Source organism: Protopterus annectens, chromosome 2.part0 (genome assembly GCF_019279795.1).
Source record: "Protopterus annectens isolate FY-2018-M chromosome 2.part0, PAN1.0, whole genome shotgun sequence".
Lineage (NCBI taxonomy): Eukaryota > Metazoa > Chordata > Ceratodontiformes > Protopteridae > Protopterus > Protopterus annectens.
In genome coordinates, this window is record NC_056728.1 from 863,306,577 (window position 1) to 863,323,092 (window position 16,516).

The window sequence follows — 16,516 nt, forward strand, 5'->3', positions numbered from 1 at the left end:
GGACAATACTGATTGCAGCAGACTGACCACGCCAACACTGGTACCCCCTCTTGCACAGTGTGTCACTGCTGGCACCTGCCTCAGACCCCTGCCCTGCTGTCCCAGCAGGAGGGTCAGATTCTGCACCCACAGCTTCAAACCCTGAACCTGATCTCTCTGTTACCATCCCTCAGTGAGCAAGAGATGGATGTCATTCTGGAGGCAAGGAGGCCTAGTACTAGAAAATCCTATGCTGAAAAATGGAAAATATTCTGTTCCTAGAACCAAACTCAGGGGATGGGCACAGCAGCGCCCAGTTTACCTCAGATTCTTCGATACTTAACTGAGATGCTTCACAAGGGCCTTTCCTTTTCCTCCATCAAAATTCATGCCTCAGCCATTTCACCTCATTACAATACAGAACCACCCCTCTTCTCTCATGTACTACTGAAGCAGTTCCTCAGAAGGGCCAAAAACTTAAGACCACGCAGAAGAGCCCGTACTCCAGCTTGGGACCTTAACTTTGTATTGGAAAAGCTCACTCTACCTCCCTTTGAGCCAGCTGCAAATGCAGAGTTGAAATTCCTTTCTTGGAAAACAGCCTTCCTTGTAGCCATCACTTCAGCAAGAAGGGTGTCTGAATTACAGGCCCTCATGGCAGTGGAGCCTTTCATCATCTTTCATGCGGTGAGGGTGTCCCTCAGGCCAGTTCCTCCTTCATGCCCAAGGTGGTATCCAGTGTGGCCCTTAATCAGTCCATTTATTTGCCAACCTTCTTTTCTAATCCACAGAACAAAGGGGAATGAATGAATATTGCACTTCTTGGATGTGCACAGACAACTTAGATTTTACTTGGACAGGACTAAACCTCTCAGGAAATCTGAACAGCTGCTTGTTGCATTTGCTGCAGGGGCAGAGGGAAAGGCCATTTTAAAGCAAACCATTTCTAACTGGATAGGCCACTGCATTCATTTCTGCTATAAACATCATGGAAAATCTACCCCACAGGGGTTAAGACCATATTCAACCTGGGCTGCATCTACCTCTACAGCCTTTCTCAGAGGTGTCCCTACCAGGGACATCCTAGAAGCTGCTACCTTGTACATACCTGCACCAAGCATTACCACTTGCCAATTTTTTCTAAATCCAGAGCTGGCTTTGCCACTGCAGTCTTGCAGGGCCTTATAGCTGGTCCTAATGCTATCTAATTACCTCCTCCCATCCTTAGCTTTGGGAATCTACCCAAAAGTGATGACTGCAACAGTGAAACACGAAGAACATAGTACAGTTGTGTACACTTACCATAAATGTAGATGCTCGAGTGTATTCACTGTTGCAGTCCTGGTTACCCTCCCTCCAGCCCCCTGACTTCTATTGAGTATACCTCTATTCTTCTTTACTATGCTTAAAGCTTGTTGGTGTGTTTGCTTTTTTGTTGGAGGTGTAACCTTGTATATAATTGCTTCCCATTATGGGGGCACCTGACATCTGGGGCAAGAAAAACTGATGTAATGGCATCGGCTGCATGCTTTATACCCCTGACAACCTGACATCATGGAAGATGAGACAGCAACTGACGCAGGACCCAAGACTTTGATAATCAGGCCGACTGAGGACTACTGCAAGCAGATAACCCAAAAGTGATGACTGCAGCAGTGAATACACTCTAACATCTACATTTATGGTAAGTGTACACAACTGTACTTTTCTTTTAGGGATGTGTACATGGCTTCTGCTGAGGATGGGGTATGTGACCCACATCTAGAATACACCTTTAATGAGATGTGATAAAAAAATTAAGTTTTTATATATGTATTTGAAGTTATTTGAGAAAGTACTTGCTTAAAAGCCCTTCAAGACCAGGTGCTCGGACTCTGTGCTAAAGTATTCTAAAGTTAGGTGGAAGAAAGCTAACTAGCTGGTAAGCAGGTGAGAGATACTGAAAATGAAGAAAGCAGATATGGCTATCAGCAGTAAGTAAACAAAAGATGAATTTGCATATATAAAGTTACAGGTGTACTTTGCTAAGTGATATATCATTACTAATATATTAGCTAAGCAAAAATATAGAACATACTGTAAGTAAATACAAGTTCACAATATTGTATAAGTAAAGAATAAATGCCTCAACAAAAAAACATGATGTTCTATTTCATAAATACAAGCAAATTGTAATTATGCAGAGTATGGCCAGTAGTAGTAGAAGAGGGAAGGTAATATGTTTAACATTTCTTTATTATTCCCACAATAGTGCTCATTTACTTATTCCCCCTTTTCCTTGAATGGGTGAATAATTGCAGTTATCTGTGCCCCAGTCAGAGGGGAAAGACTGCATTTAGCCTTAATGTGATTTAAGTTTGTTACCCCTGCACTAAAAGATGCATCAGGACTTCTGAAAGGGAGTTGAAATACTACTTAGCTGTAGGTGTATGCAGTCATGTCACTGTCTCATTAGGAGGACACAGTGGTGTACTTAGTTTTCTGTAGTGTGGGTGTGTAACTTCTGTTCAGTGCAAGGGAGAGGATTATAGAACAGTGTCCAGAATATGTCTTTATTGAGCTTTCATTATACCACCATTTAAAATGTTATGCAATTCACAAGGCAAAGCAGCATTGTGCCACTTCAAATGTGGCACAATTAAAACTCCAGTGTTGAGGGGACATTGTGCAGTCAAGTTCTGCAGTAAACTACACTGAAATCCATAAAGTTGGAATGGAAATCTCAGGAGCATTTTTGTAACAGAGTATCCTCTTGTAATTTCCTGAAAGGTTTATTAGAAGCTGTCAAAGGAGGACTGATGTGCAGTTTATTCTACAGCAGTACCAAATGTAGAACTTCAGTAATTTCAGTGGTGCACATTGACATGTTGCATTACACTCTGTTTCCATTAAGGATGGGTATGCAGTTTTGTGTTCATAGTATGCAGTGCAGCACATGCTTAGAATGCATCTTTCATGAGTTGTCATTACACCAGAAGAAAAAAAAAAGACGCATTTTACCAGGCCAAAGTAATATTCTTGGGACTGCAAGCATTGTCTGACAGGACTGTGTGCTGGCTGGCAGTGAAGTGCTACACTAAAATCCATCTATCGGCAACCCCTTTCCCCCATTTTTGTGTATGGTGTCGGGGTGTCACTTCAGCAGTGACAGCTAGAGCCATTACACTGCATTTTGTACCAGTTATTTTTTTTGTAGTTCTCTGAAACGTTTGTTAAGAACTTTCAAAGTTAGAGAATTGTATGACTTTCAGACATATGTATCATTCTGATTTCTGCACTCTTATTTATTGAGTAGCATTTATACTCCCACACGCAGAGGTAGTTAGCAAAAGATCTGCAATAGTTGCTATTTGGGTGGGGTGGAGAATAAGTCCCCATATTCCTTCTGTGATTTGTAAGTAAATATTGTATATGCCACTTTGCTGCATATTCCTTATGATGCATTTCCTGAATACCATTTGGTGGTTGTTCTTCTTTTTTCAGCTTTTCCCAGTTAGGGGTTGCCACAGCGGAACTCCGGTCCGCTAATGATTGGCAGTAGATTTTTTTTATGGTGCCGAGGTGCCAGCCCCAACCTTCAACCAAGGCATGCCCATTCACGCATGTCTTTCGAATGCCACTCGACCGCGGGGAGGACATGCAGACTCCACACAGAAGGCACTCCAGCCGAGAATCAAACGGGATAAAGGTATGTTACAGTATTCTCTAGTTCCATTAGCAGCTGACATACAATTTCTTCCCAGGATGGGGGAATGCAGCACAAGACTGAAATACATTAATTTATTACAACAGAAGCAAAAGTTTTACAGATATTTTCAGACAAAAAGCAATTTTTGCACTTTAGACATTGCATGACTCTTCCCAGATCTTAGGAGTGGCAAAGTAAAGCAGTCAAATTCATCTCTGGGTGCTGCAGTGAGATTCCTAAACATATAATGGTTTTCTTACATGCATTTATGTACCCGAGTCCCCCCATGTTAGTTTCCTAAAATATTTTCAAAGATCTCTCAAATCTGAACTGAAATATGACACAGGCACCAAATGTTAAGATTTCAGTCATTTCATGTCAGTGTAACACTCTGCATTATACTTTTTTATTGATGTGGATAGCTGACATCTTATATGGCCTAGATATATCTTTACTGGGTTGTCACTGCATCAGAAGTAAACATCACAGATATTTTATTCATACAAAACCCACTTTTGCAACACAGTACCGATTATTAGATTTTTTTTCCCTTTTCCTCTGGTGTCCCCCCCGGCCACGTTTATCTATCTTAGTGGTGCATGAAGGAGATGCTCCTTGCTTCCATAATGATGGATGTGTTCTGGAATGATAGTAGCACCTAACCCCCCTCCTGATCAGCAGGAGCTTGAAAGGGAGGCTGGACAAATTCTGTGAAGTGATCCATTGAATCACCTGGTCACAGGTCAGAGGTATTCATGACCATGGTTTCTGTCTTTCCTGACTCTTCCACCAGGTTTAACACAGCGTGTTGGCTCAGGTTGAGGGTTGAAGCCCTGCTGAAGACTTGGACATCAGGCAAATGTTTGACATCTGGTGGGAGCTTTTATCTCACTTGTGAGACTGCAACCTCATGGATTTTGCTTTCTTGCCAGTGCTAAGCCTGAGACAGGTCTCTTTCAGTTTCATGAAACCCGTAACCCAGAGCATGTTTGTTGCATGCTCATCCATGCATGGGATCACATGTATGAACTTGCATCTTGCGCTGAAGTAATGCACAGGATGCCCTCTGTCACAGCCTTATATGAGGAGTTTAAATTTCAAGAGACATCTGACTTTGAGAGAGGCAGTGATAGTGAGGTCCACCTCCCAGCCTGATGACTGTTTCTTTGGGGAGACGTCAGTGCTCTTGCAGTTCAATATGGACTGGCCTTTGGTGCCAGTTTCCTTCCTCCCCACACCAAATAAATGCCTAAATGCTTTTTCAATAAGGTAGAAAAGCCCTGGATCATCTCTTCTGTGGAGACGGTTATCAGTATTGCTGTTCTAGCACCCTTTTCTCTAACACAGTGGAATCCCTCACCCTCCTTGAGCTAACTCTTGTTTGATATGTTCTGCACTGCATATGCCCAAAGTATTTCATGTATACTTAATGCCTGAAACCTTCCAAAGCTTTGTATAGCTGTGTTAAGAGAGTTCTGTCTTCGTGCTAAGGTCCTTTAGCTGTGCAACTGCTGATTTATGGTGGTTAATGCCTTGAGCTGCTAGCAAGCTACATTTTGAGATTAGAGTTTGATTTCTTCAGCCTCCATTTCTCTACTGTGCGGTTTTGAGCAAGTCACTCAACCAGACAGTGCCCATGGGATAACTCTTAAAAAGAGGTTGTGCCTAGTGGTTTTCTCTGTTTAACAAATGAATAAAATAAAACGAGAAGTTAATCTCACCTGTCTACATTTTGGTCTTTGCAAGTGAAGCTGGCACTGAAAAATCCTGCAGAGATCTTTGAATATGAGCCTGTTCAAGGTCTGATTGAAAGTTTAGGCATCATGTAATGCTGCAAGGCTGCAGACTTGGCTGAGATTGTCCCCTTTGTGGATGAATTTAAGAACAGCATTCTGGATGCTGACTGTAAGGGGGGGGGGGGCAATATGGATTGAATCACATTTTGGACCTCATGAACTTTAACAAGCACATTTGATTTTCACTGGAAACCCTTCAAAGTCTTTTGCCTCTGTTGCCACAGAAGTGCCTGGTAGGAATTGTTGAACATGGTACCTTTTTGTTATAGGAGAGTCTGGAGTCTGCACAGGAGTTTACTTGTTTACTGTTGATGAGGATCACTTTCATTGCACAATGTTGCTGTTTTGGTTTATTTAAGCCTGAGGCCTTGTAAATGGACTGATAGCATCCCTTCACTGGACAGGAAGCTTTTGAATCATCAAGCCTGTGCCTTCATTCAGAGTATGGTACTCTGTACCACCTTAGTTAGTCAGGTTGCGTGTGATACGGATGTCTGTTAGGGATCTGTGAGACTCGGACATTTCATCTCTGATGAGTATGCATGTCTTGCAGTGCTGAAGTTCACATCTTGAAAATGCCTTTTCTGGTGGTCACCACATTATCTTGCAGGATTTTGGATATGCAGGCTCTGTTGTGTAGCAGACATTATTTGGTCTTTCATGAGGACTGGGTATCCTCTAGCACTAACTGGCATTTTGTCTTGAAAGTGGTTTCTCAGTTGTCTTTTTACGAGTCCATTGATCTCCCTGTTTTTTTTGCCAAGGCAGAAACTTGGGCATTAAGAGGATAGCACAGATTTTACATGAAAATGCTTCTTGAGTTTTGAAGACATAACAGTTTGTTGTCTCTTTCACTTCAGAGCGTAAAGGGTTTGTAGTTACCAGTCAAACCTTTTCCAGGTGAACCGATCACCTTGTGGCTGCTTATGGTGTGTGCTTCAAGACCATCTTTCGCTGGTGTTTTCACTGCATCCAGTTGGTCTTTGGTGTGTATTTTTACTAAGAATTATTGTCTCAGTTATAATTCCTAGAATCTTGATTTCCTTTGCTAAGTCTCACTACTTCTAGACTCAACCTTTTGAACTTTGGTGCTTAGGTTATCCTCTGGCTTATTTCACCATGGGATTTATTGTCTGGATTCAGCTCAGCCATAGGTCCTTTCAAGAGGTGGTCCCTGATGTTAGGTGTGGCAGATGCATTTCATCCATGTGGAGGCTGTTAACGAGAGTTATGAAATAGCCTCCCACCATCTCCTTTTGCTTGGATATCTCCTCAATCCAGCTGGACAAGTGTATACTTGTATATTACTTGTAGTGCATGGAGGGCTGAGGTTGCTATCTGATCTTGGGGGAAAGCTAAACTTCTTAACACCTTTCTAGCATGAGACCCAGTCATAATAACTGTTGAGGGGTGCTTAATTGTTAATTGTTCCAATTGGGTTTCATGTCTGGGACATTATCAGCTGACAAAGAATGGTGGCAAAACATAAAGCTTTGTATTTGCATGATCTGCATGCCTCTCAACTTGCTCTGTGTTTATGTCATAGTTTTGCTCTGCCCCTTGTAATTTTTTTAAAATTTTTCTGATAAGTCACTGAGAATTATAGCAGGGCAACAATGCCAGACATTAGTGTTTTATACTTATTTTTTAAGAAAATGCAAACTGATGCAAAAACTTTTCGTTTTACGTTTGTATTAACTTATGTGAGAGAGCAATATTTAAAAACTGTCCTTTATTTTGATCCTTTGTCTCCCTCCCTTTATTTTTTATCTGTGTCCGGAATTCTTAAGCAAAGAAGCTGAGAGGTAATCCCCTATCTGTTTGACAGTGCCAAGTGCTTTACTGGCTTTCCAAGCCATTAAAGCAATTTATGCTTTCACAGCTTTTTTTCCTTCTCTGTAACTGGCTTTACATGGAGTAGATCACGCTCCATGCAGTTATGATCTGTTCACCAGTTGTAACATTTTATTATGTGCTGTTGACATGTTTCGTTCTGGAGGTGAATTTCTTGACATCCACGTCTTGAACACATAATATAAGCGAGCTTTGACTGGAGTCTAAGCCATAATCCTTTATGTTAGCATTGTGGTTAACAGGTCTTCATTGTTATTTCTTGATTTGTAGGATGTGTGCTAGGGTGAAGTGACAAGTTCAAGGGCTAAATGCACCTAAGTATTGAGCATATGACAGCACAGCCTAAAATGACACTGTCAGCTTGCACCTCAAGTGTGGGATCTTTGTAGAAAAATTGCCAGATAAGCAGGAAGGTTAACCCCTGTCACAGGACCAATCAAAATGGGATCTTTCAAAGATAGCTGACATGGTAAGAATGAATCTGTTGTCTTACTTTAATTTGAGTGGCAATTCTCTGTTATAATTAAACATCCACAGTCATTACAGCAATACGCTACTTAATTGAATGGCACCAGTTTATTAATAACTGTAACGTAGGTACCATTTCTAACATGAAACTATTCTTGATGAATATTTGCATGCTGGGGAAAATACTGGTAGTGTTGATACTTGGTGGCTTCATTTTGTGATTAAAGTCTGTAAAATACATTTTACTCAACAGAGTAAAAAGTTGATCAATGTTAAGGGTAATTAATGTATAATTAAGAACAACTGTGAAAATAGTGAACCTCACTGAACAAGAGAACACTGGAAGTTGTATATTAATGCTATCAGTTCAGTTTGATTTGAGTTTAGTTTACATAAAAATCTAGTGAAAGTATTGGCTGTTGTGGACTGCAGGTGTCAGTAGAAGCCCCACTGCACAAGGAATTATTTGGCAGGTTTTCTGTCTGGATAAGGGAATTAAAAACATGGGAGCTGGAAGTGATAACATTCATTTTGCAGTAGTGGTTTAAATACAGTTTCACTTTTATTTATGTAGGGAATGGAATATCTTGCCACAAAAAGGTACATTCACAGGGACTTGGCAACAAGGAATATTTTGGTTGCAAGTGAAAACAGAGTGAAAATTGGAGACTTTGGTTTAACAAAAGTATTGCCACAAGACAAGGAATATTACAAAGTGAAAGAACCAGGAGAAAGCCCTATATTCTGGTAAGTGTTAATGGCTCTCATTCACTTTTAAATAAAGGAAACTGATTTTTTTTATTATTCAGGGGCTGTGTTTTACTATAAATCATCTAGATCTCTGAGAGATCAGGACATGACTGGGTGTTCCTGACTTTCTTGATCTTTGAGGTACAGTTATTGTCATAAGATTAGTCTTAATAATTGTACCACCAGAGTCTTCAAAAAACTGTAATTTACATCTTGTGTTCATTATCTGATTTATGTCACTAGACTGCAGTTGTTTAAATACAATACTGTTTTGAAACGTGCACATTAAAATGTTCATGCTCACATATCCTTTAAGTTTCTTTTGTCTTTAAACATTTCTACTGAGTCTGTCAAGCTTTGCATTTTTCTTGATGTGGTACACATGATCTGTATCAGTAAGTCGATGCATAACACACAAAAACAAAATACACTGATTCAAAGACTGCACAACAGTGGAAAAGAAGGGAAATTACCATACCAAACCAAAATTTAGCATTAAGTGAAGCATGGCCATTCACTTACAGTGCTAAACTCCAAGAGCCACACTGTGTCAATTAATAGTGGCGACTGAACAAAAAACTTCAGTACACTACTGAAAAACTAAATTTTGATGAAAGCAGACCCAATATAATAGCAACTGGACACACAGAGGCTATAAGGAGGCTATAGCTGCAAGTTAGAATTTGACTTCAAGGAACAACATTTGAAAAAATGGTCTTGTCTTAGATAGCCATAACTAGGGCAGGTCAAAGGGAGCAGTTGCTCTGCTGTAAGGTGGCATGAGAAGCAGTTTGGTAAGGTGTGGTGCAGTACTGGCATTCAGTTAAGATGCCATTGGTGTCATGGCCTCGTAAGTGAATGCCAGTACAGTATTTGTGCTTTCGTAAGGAGCTCATGTTAGTAAATTAACTATACAAGGACCTTGTTACAGTTGTAGAAAGTCTAGAAAATGTTTTCTTTTCTTTTTTCTCCTTTGGGAAATTGGTAGTGTGGCCGAGCTGTATAATATCCTGAATTTAAAATTGACCAGGATGACATGACTCTCTGATCAGCTTTGTAGTCATTGCAGGCATGGAATGGAAACCATCCTCAGCTAGTGAGTGTCGAGTCCAAGCCAATTTATCATAGTGAAATATGGTTAGGGAACTGAAAGAGGGGTTGTCCTGCGATGCTAGCCCTGCCCATTCCTCAGTCAGTTGACTAGGGCCTAGAACCATCCAGTGTCATCTCTGAGAATGGCTACCTTGAGCCACCCATTTGGAGATTGGGGGAAGTTTGAGGATGGCATCTCTTTTCATGTGAAATCCCACATTTGGCCTCAGTTGAGAAGATCCAGTCTGTGATGCAGGCCCAGAAAGTGAAGTGTTTGTTTTATGCTTAGTGGAAGCTTAAGTCTTGGGTGGAGGATCACACTCTTTAGGGTATTTGTTTGATACTGGTACGATAGATAAAGAACTGTCTATATTGGACTTCATGACAGCATCATAAAACTGTCTGATTTTGGAGGTGGTCTGCTTTGAAGTTCAACACAATCAACAATTGTTAGTTTCCACCTTCTGAGGGTATGCACTTCCATCTGGTGTACATTTCAACATCACTTGCAGGGCTGGGAAGTCAAATCCAGCCCTGCACTCACATTTTTTTTTCTGCTAGTCAAGAGTTTAGATCTTGATTTTAAGGTTCGTCGTAGAAAAGTTCACACATTCATTTTCTAAAATACCAACATGATCCAAACACTGTTGCATCAAACCACCGGGCAGGACCTGCAATGACACAGTTTTGCTTCCCAGGAAAGGAACACATCATAAAGCCACACGTTTAAGCTCTGCACAGTACCTCACCTGCAAGAGAAGCAGAGAGAATTTAGAGGCCTGTGTTATATTTGAAGGTGGCAGTTATGGAGGTTTTTGCAGTACAAGTACCAGTGGTGTTGGGGGGGGATCTTTTGTACTATCACAGGTCATTTTTGAACCAGCAGGAAAATGTAAGGAAATCAGATGAGACATTTGTTCAAACCTTATCTTGCAAAATCTATGATGCAAAAGTTTGTTACTCACAAGTTACAAACTCCACTTTGAATAACGGGTTTAAACTCAACACCCCTTGGCCAATAATGTAAGATGTGCTGCAGGTGCACTTTTACAAGCATGTATAGGAGATTCCCTTACTCAGTATCTTATATTTGACCATTCAGAGCATGACCACTGCCTTCTAGCTTATATGGCGATATCCCACTAGTGTCCGAGATTGAGCTTTAGAACTGATGTTTCTTGACTTCACTCAAGTTGAGCTGGACTTGCCAGCTAGGATTGAGGAGACATCTCTGGGCCCAGTTACACTAGGTTGTTAGGTCTTTTTTATGCACGTTTGAGACTTGTCTTCATGTGAGTGGTGCCTTACCTTTTATGGACATAGTTTAACATAAGATCCAAGTGCCTTATAGACTTCTGATGACCTAATACGCCTTTTGTGTACATCCTGTCTGCCTTCATTGCAACATCACCAGAAGCATGCCTGTCACCTACTTGTCTTCAAATGCGTTGGATGAGCCCTGACCACTATCTTTGTAACCTAGGGGGGTAAGAGATGCCTTCCATCATTATCCTGAAAGAGTATTGAACAGCTTTTTTGACACAAAAAAGGATAATGACACTCTACTTCCCTATAGCTCTTTTCAGATGACTATTCTGTGGGGAATATTTCAGGCTTGTATAAGTCTACAGTGCACTAGCATTTTAAACCTGTGCCATTTCATTATAATTACCTAAATTGGTATTTAGGCAGAACCATTGAGGAACTTTTATTCCCCCCTCCCCACCACCACAAAACCGTGAAGGACACCATGTTTCTAGCTTGGAAGGATCTGGATTTCACTTCCTGTGCTTCCGAGAAGGAATGAAGTTTTCCCTCTGTAAGCCTCACATAAAGTGGAGTGACATCCTGACTTGGATACATACCACTGCAGACCATCTGTGATCCGTTTAGTTTATCATAGGTCCCCAAAAGTAGCACTTTAGACTAGTATTGGAGCTTGTGGGCAAGAGAGATGTTCAACATTAGATCACTGTTACGGTAACCTAAACTATATGGGATACATCTTGCCAAGGATTAAGCATGCAGCCAACTTCCTAAGCATTAGGACACCTTTCATGCAGCCTAACCACTGTAGGGCTCAAGGAGAGTGGTATGGAAGCCAAAATTTTAGAACTTTCTTGCCATTGAAGCAACCAGCATGTCTTGTTCTCTGCTGTAGCCTCATGGGTTCATCGGTTGGCTAACCCTTAAAGTTGAGCACATAAATACCCAGTTGGGGGACTACCTCCTGTTTTTTTTTCCCCTGTTCTTTTCTGTCAGAATTTGTAGCAAAGAATAAGAGCTAGTGCTTTGGTGGTTGATTTTACCTCCATTGTGGTGGAAGACTGCTGTTCTCAGGCTTCTCTATCCATTTTAGATAGCTTTTAGCGGTAGAGTCATGAACCTGGATGTTCTTCGTGTTTCACTGTTGCAGTCAATACATTTGGGTTATCTTCTTGCAGGTAGCCCTCAGTCGGCCTGATTAACAAAGTATTGGGTCCTGCGTCGGTTGCTGTCCCTTCTTCCATGACATCAGGTCATCAGGGGTATAAAACATGCAGCCGATGCCATTACATCAGTCTTTCTTGCCGTGCGGGGCCCGAAGCAGAAGCAGTTCGCAAGTTGGCTGACTCCTGAAATTTTCGTTTTCGAGTTTCAGAACTGAAGTCTTCAACTAAAGCTAAGTACCCTGTTGGGGAAACTTTTTTTTTCTCCTTACCGATGTCAGTAAAAGTTAATAATTGCATTACTTGTGGAAAGCAAATACCTCATAAAGATTTTAATTTGTACTGTATTCCTTGCCAAGGCCCTGACCACGACGTACCTTGCTGTCGCTTTTTTGCCTTATTTAATCAGCGCACTATCCGTCATCGGTATATTTTCGCCACAAAATATTTCAGTTCTCGGTTTAATTATCCAGAACTGTCGTCGGTTAGCCATCCGACTACGAGGATTCCAAAAAAACGCAAAGATAAAGACAGAGACAGGTTGCCGAGGTCCAAAACTGCCGACGATGCTTCTCCTAAGCCAGTCGCTAGTTCGCCGGTACTCAATGAGGTGCTTTCGCAACCCCTGATACCCACTACTTCTGATTCGCAGGCCTCTACTGAGACCCATTCATAGTCCAATATGCCGTAAGATGCTTCAACTATGGAACCCGTAGATGTCTGTACCTTGGATTGGTCCAGAGCCACTGTGCAGGCACCGGCTTCTGAGGGTGTATTCAGGCCTACGGACTTGCATATTAAACCAACGCCTCCTTCTTCACTTAGGCCTAAATCTCGAACCATGCCTAAAAAACCGACGCCCAGGCCACATGCTCAGGCCTCTATGCCTAAAAAACAAATAAGAATGGATGAAGATCTAATAACTCTAATCAGGGGTAGCCAACTCCCTGTTTCTAAGAGGCCTAGGACTGAAGTTGTTTATGAGTCTTCTGACCAGGATTCTGTTTTTTCTGCTTCTTCTGATCTGGATTTGCCCTTATCTACTTATGAGGATTCTAATGCAGAGGACTCCACTATGCTTCCCCTTCAGAGGATTTTTCTTTTGGGGAAACCGTACATACTCTAAGGGAGCATTTCCACTGGGAAAGCCAGGATTTTTCTGATTCAAAAAGAGGCTTAGGGATTTCTTACTCCTACCTCAGCATAGGCCTTTAGCTATTCCTCCTGTACTAGACATTGTTGATGCTTTTTCGGAATCTAGTTTGGCCCCTGATTCCTTGCCTCCTGCTCCCAGAAAACATGACAGATACTGCAGGGTTCCTGGGTCACACAAGTTCCTTTTTAAAAATCCTATTGCGGATCCAGAGACTGTTTCACAGGGGCCGAAGGGCATGAAGGCTTCTACTGCAAAAAATTCTACCCCTTCTAATAGAGACTCCAGGGCGCTGGATAGATGGGGTAAGAAGGTTTACACTTGCAAACTTGGCCATTAGGGCTTTAAACTGCCAGTTTCATATGTTAAAGTATCAGCAACATGTTATTGGATTGCTTACACAGAAAATGATGTTGGTTTCTGACTGTGTGAAAAATGAATTACAGGATTTAATGCATTCTGCTGAACAAGTTGGAAAACTTACTTTGCAATGTGGTTTTGATTCATTAGAAGCCTCTTGCAGGGGCTGCTGTTACTGGGTTTGTGCTCAGAAGGCATGCTTGGCTAAAAGGAGCAATCTTTGCCTGATTATGTTAGCTTTATCTTCCATCTTTTTAAGAACTTCCTCAGTCTTGTTGCCAAACAGGCTGTCCTGATTTAAGGGAGCATCCAACAAGACTGAGGAAGTACTTAAAAAGATGGAAGATAAAGCTAAATCTATGCAAACTGTTAAAGATTTCTTACAAATTCAGCCTCCTAGATTTAGTAGGCACTGGCCCTCTAAGAATTGGTCCTTTCCAGCCCCTTCCAGGTCTTCTCAAGCCAAACCCAGACACAGTAAAAGCCCCAGGTTCCAGTCCCAGAGGACACACAGGACTAAGCAGTGGGGGGCCTCCACTTCCAAATCTGGGAGTAATAAGACCCCCCCTATAATAAACTGTTTCATTGACTTCCTTTTAAATTTTCCAAGCACTTATCAACTGACTGCCCCTTTGGGGGGAAAGATTGCTCTTCATGCAAAGAACTGGAAACTCATTACCCAGGACAAATGGGTTTTAAATTTAGTGTCCCAGGGATACATATTTCACTTCCACACGTTGCCGCCAACACCAAGCGGGTGGCCGGACCTACCCCCAAATCAGTGGGCAGAGGCCCAAAATCAAGTACTTTATCTCTTAAGCATGGGGGCTATTCAACTGGTACCAGAAGAGGAAAAGGGACAAGGTTTCTACTCGAGAGTTTTCCTGGTACCCAGGAAAGACAATTCATGGTGTCCTATCCTGGACCTGTCTACCCTAAACAACTTTTTGGAGATTAAATTCAATATGCTGACTCTTCACCAATTACTTCCTATGCTAGGCAAAGATGCCTGGTTGGCAAAATTAGATTTAAAAGAAGCATACCTGCACATCCCAATTGGGGAATCTTGCAGAAGATACCTTTGCTTCAAAGCAGGCTACACGCACTGTCAGTTCTCTGCACTACCCTTTGGCTTATCTACTGCGCCCAGGGTATTCACAAAGTGCCTAGCTCCAGTTATTGCATTTTGCAAGCAAATAAATATTCATATATGCCCATACCTGGACGATTGTCTAATTCAGGCAGAAAGCCAGGACATACTTTTGAATCATCTGGCCTTTGTACAAAGGGTTCTAACTTGTCTGGGGTACACCATAAACAAAAAGAAATCGCACCTGGTACCCTGTCAACAAATTGTATTCCTGGGAGCAAGCTTGAATACAACTTCCAAGATGGCTTACCTCATGCCAGAGAAACAAGTTCATTTGACAACCTACTCCAAACAAGTGGCCACAAAAACCCTGCTATCTGCAAGACAAATACTGCAAACTTTGGGGTTCATGTCCTCCTGCATTCTTCTAATTCCATATGCAAGACTGCATATGAGGAAAGTATAGTGGTATCTAAAAAGCCTATGGTGTCAATATTCTCAGGATCTAAAAGCAATGATTCCTATCATACCTTGCCTGCGCCTAGAATTCCTTTGGTGGGCAGAGGCCTGTCACCAAAACAAGGGACTACCTTTCACACCACTCCCTGTTGCCCAAACCCTAACAACAGACGCATCAGACTATGCATGGGGGGGCTCACCTGGCAGGGAAGTACATTCAGGGCAAATGGAACCCAAGTCAAATGCACCTGCATATCAATCAAAAAAAAATGTTAGCTGTACAGAATGCTCTGACAGCCTTCAAGGACAACTTATGGTAAAGACGGACAACACCACTGTTATGTAGTACATAAACAAGCAGGGCGGTACACATTCTAACCCCCTCTGCAGACTAGCCATGGCTTTGTGGTACACAGCCTTGAGCTACCAAGTGCACCTAAAAGCTCAATTCCTGCCAGGAAAATTAAATACACTGGCAGATGAACTAAGCAGAAAGCTCATGGACCCCCATGAGTGGAAACTGAAACCAAAGATTTTCAACATTTTGACAAGCAAATGGAGGAGCCCAGATATAGACCTGTTTGCCTCTCCCCAGAACTACTAATAGGACACATTTTGCACAAGGACTCCCCACAAACAAGCCTGGAAAGTGGATGCTCTCTCCTTCAGCTGGAAAAACCTATCTGTCTATGCCTTTCCCCCTCTGCCTTTGCTGTCCAAAGTACTACTAAAAATCAAACAGGACAAACCAAGGATGATTTTGATTGATCCAGACTGGCCGTGCCAACACTGGTACCCCCTCCTGCGCAGTGTGTCACGGTTATCCACATGGCACCTGCCTCAGACTCCATCCCTGTTGTCTCAGCAGGAGAACCAGATTCTGCACCCTCAGCTTCTAACACTGAACCTTGCAGCCTGGCTAATTACATAATCTCTCTTTTACCATCCCTCAGTAAACCTGTGATGGATATCATTTTAGAGGCAAGGCAGCCTAGTACTAAAAAATCGTATGCTGAAAAATGGAAAAGATTCTGTGCATGGAATAAATCTCAAGGGATGAGCATAGCAGCACCCAATTTACCTCAGATTTTACAATACTTAACTGAGATGCTTCACAAGGGCCTGTCTTTTTCCTCCATTAAAATCCACGCCTCAGCCATTTCAGCACATTATAACACAGAACCTCACCTCTTCTCTCATCCACTGCTCAATCAGTTGCTCAGAGGGGCCAAAAATTTGAGACCACACAGGAGAGCTCCAACCCCAGCCCTGGGACCTTAACTTTGTTTTGAAGAAACTCACTCTACCTCCTTTCGAGCCAGCTGCTACTGCAGACTTAAAATTTCTTTCTTGGAAAACAGCTTTCCTTTTAACAATCACTTCAGCTAGAAGGGTATC

At 41.9% G+C, this 16,516-nt stretch overlaps 1 protein-coding gene across 1 annotated transcript in view; it reads left to right on the forward strand.

Annotated features, from left to right (window-relative positions):
• Nucleotides 1–16,516, forward strand: part of JAK2 (Janus kinase 2) — a 2,444,284-nt gene that overhangs the window by 2,284,948 nt on the left and 142,820 nt on the right. The window contains exon 26 of the mRNA XM_044060357.1: nucleotides 8,360–8,532. Within this exon, the coding sequence (XP_043916292.1) occupies nucleotides 8,360–8,532 (173 nt within the window). The remainder of the gene's footprint in view (nucleotides 1–8,359; nucleotides 8,533–16,516) is intronic.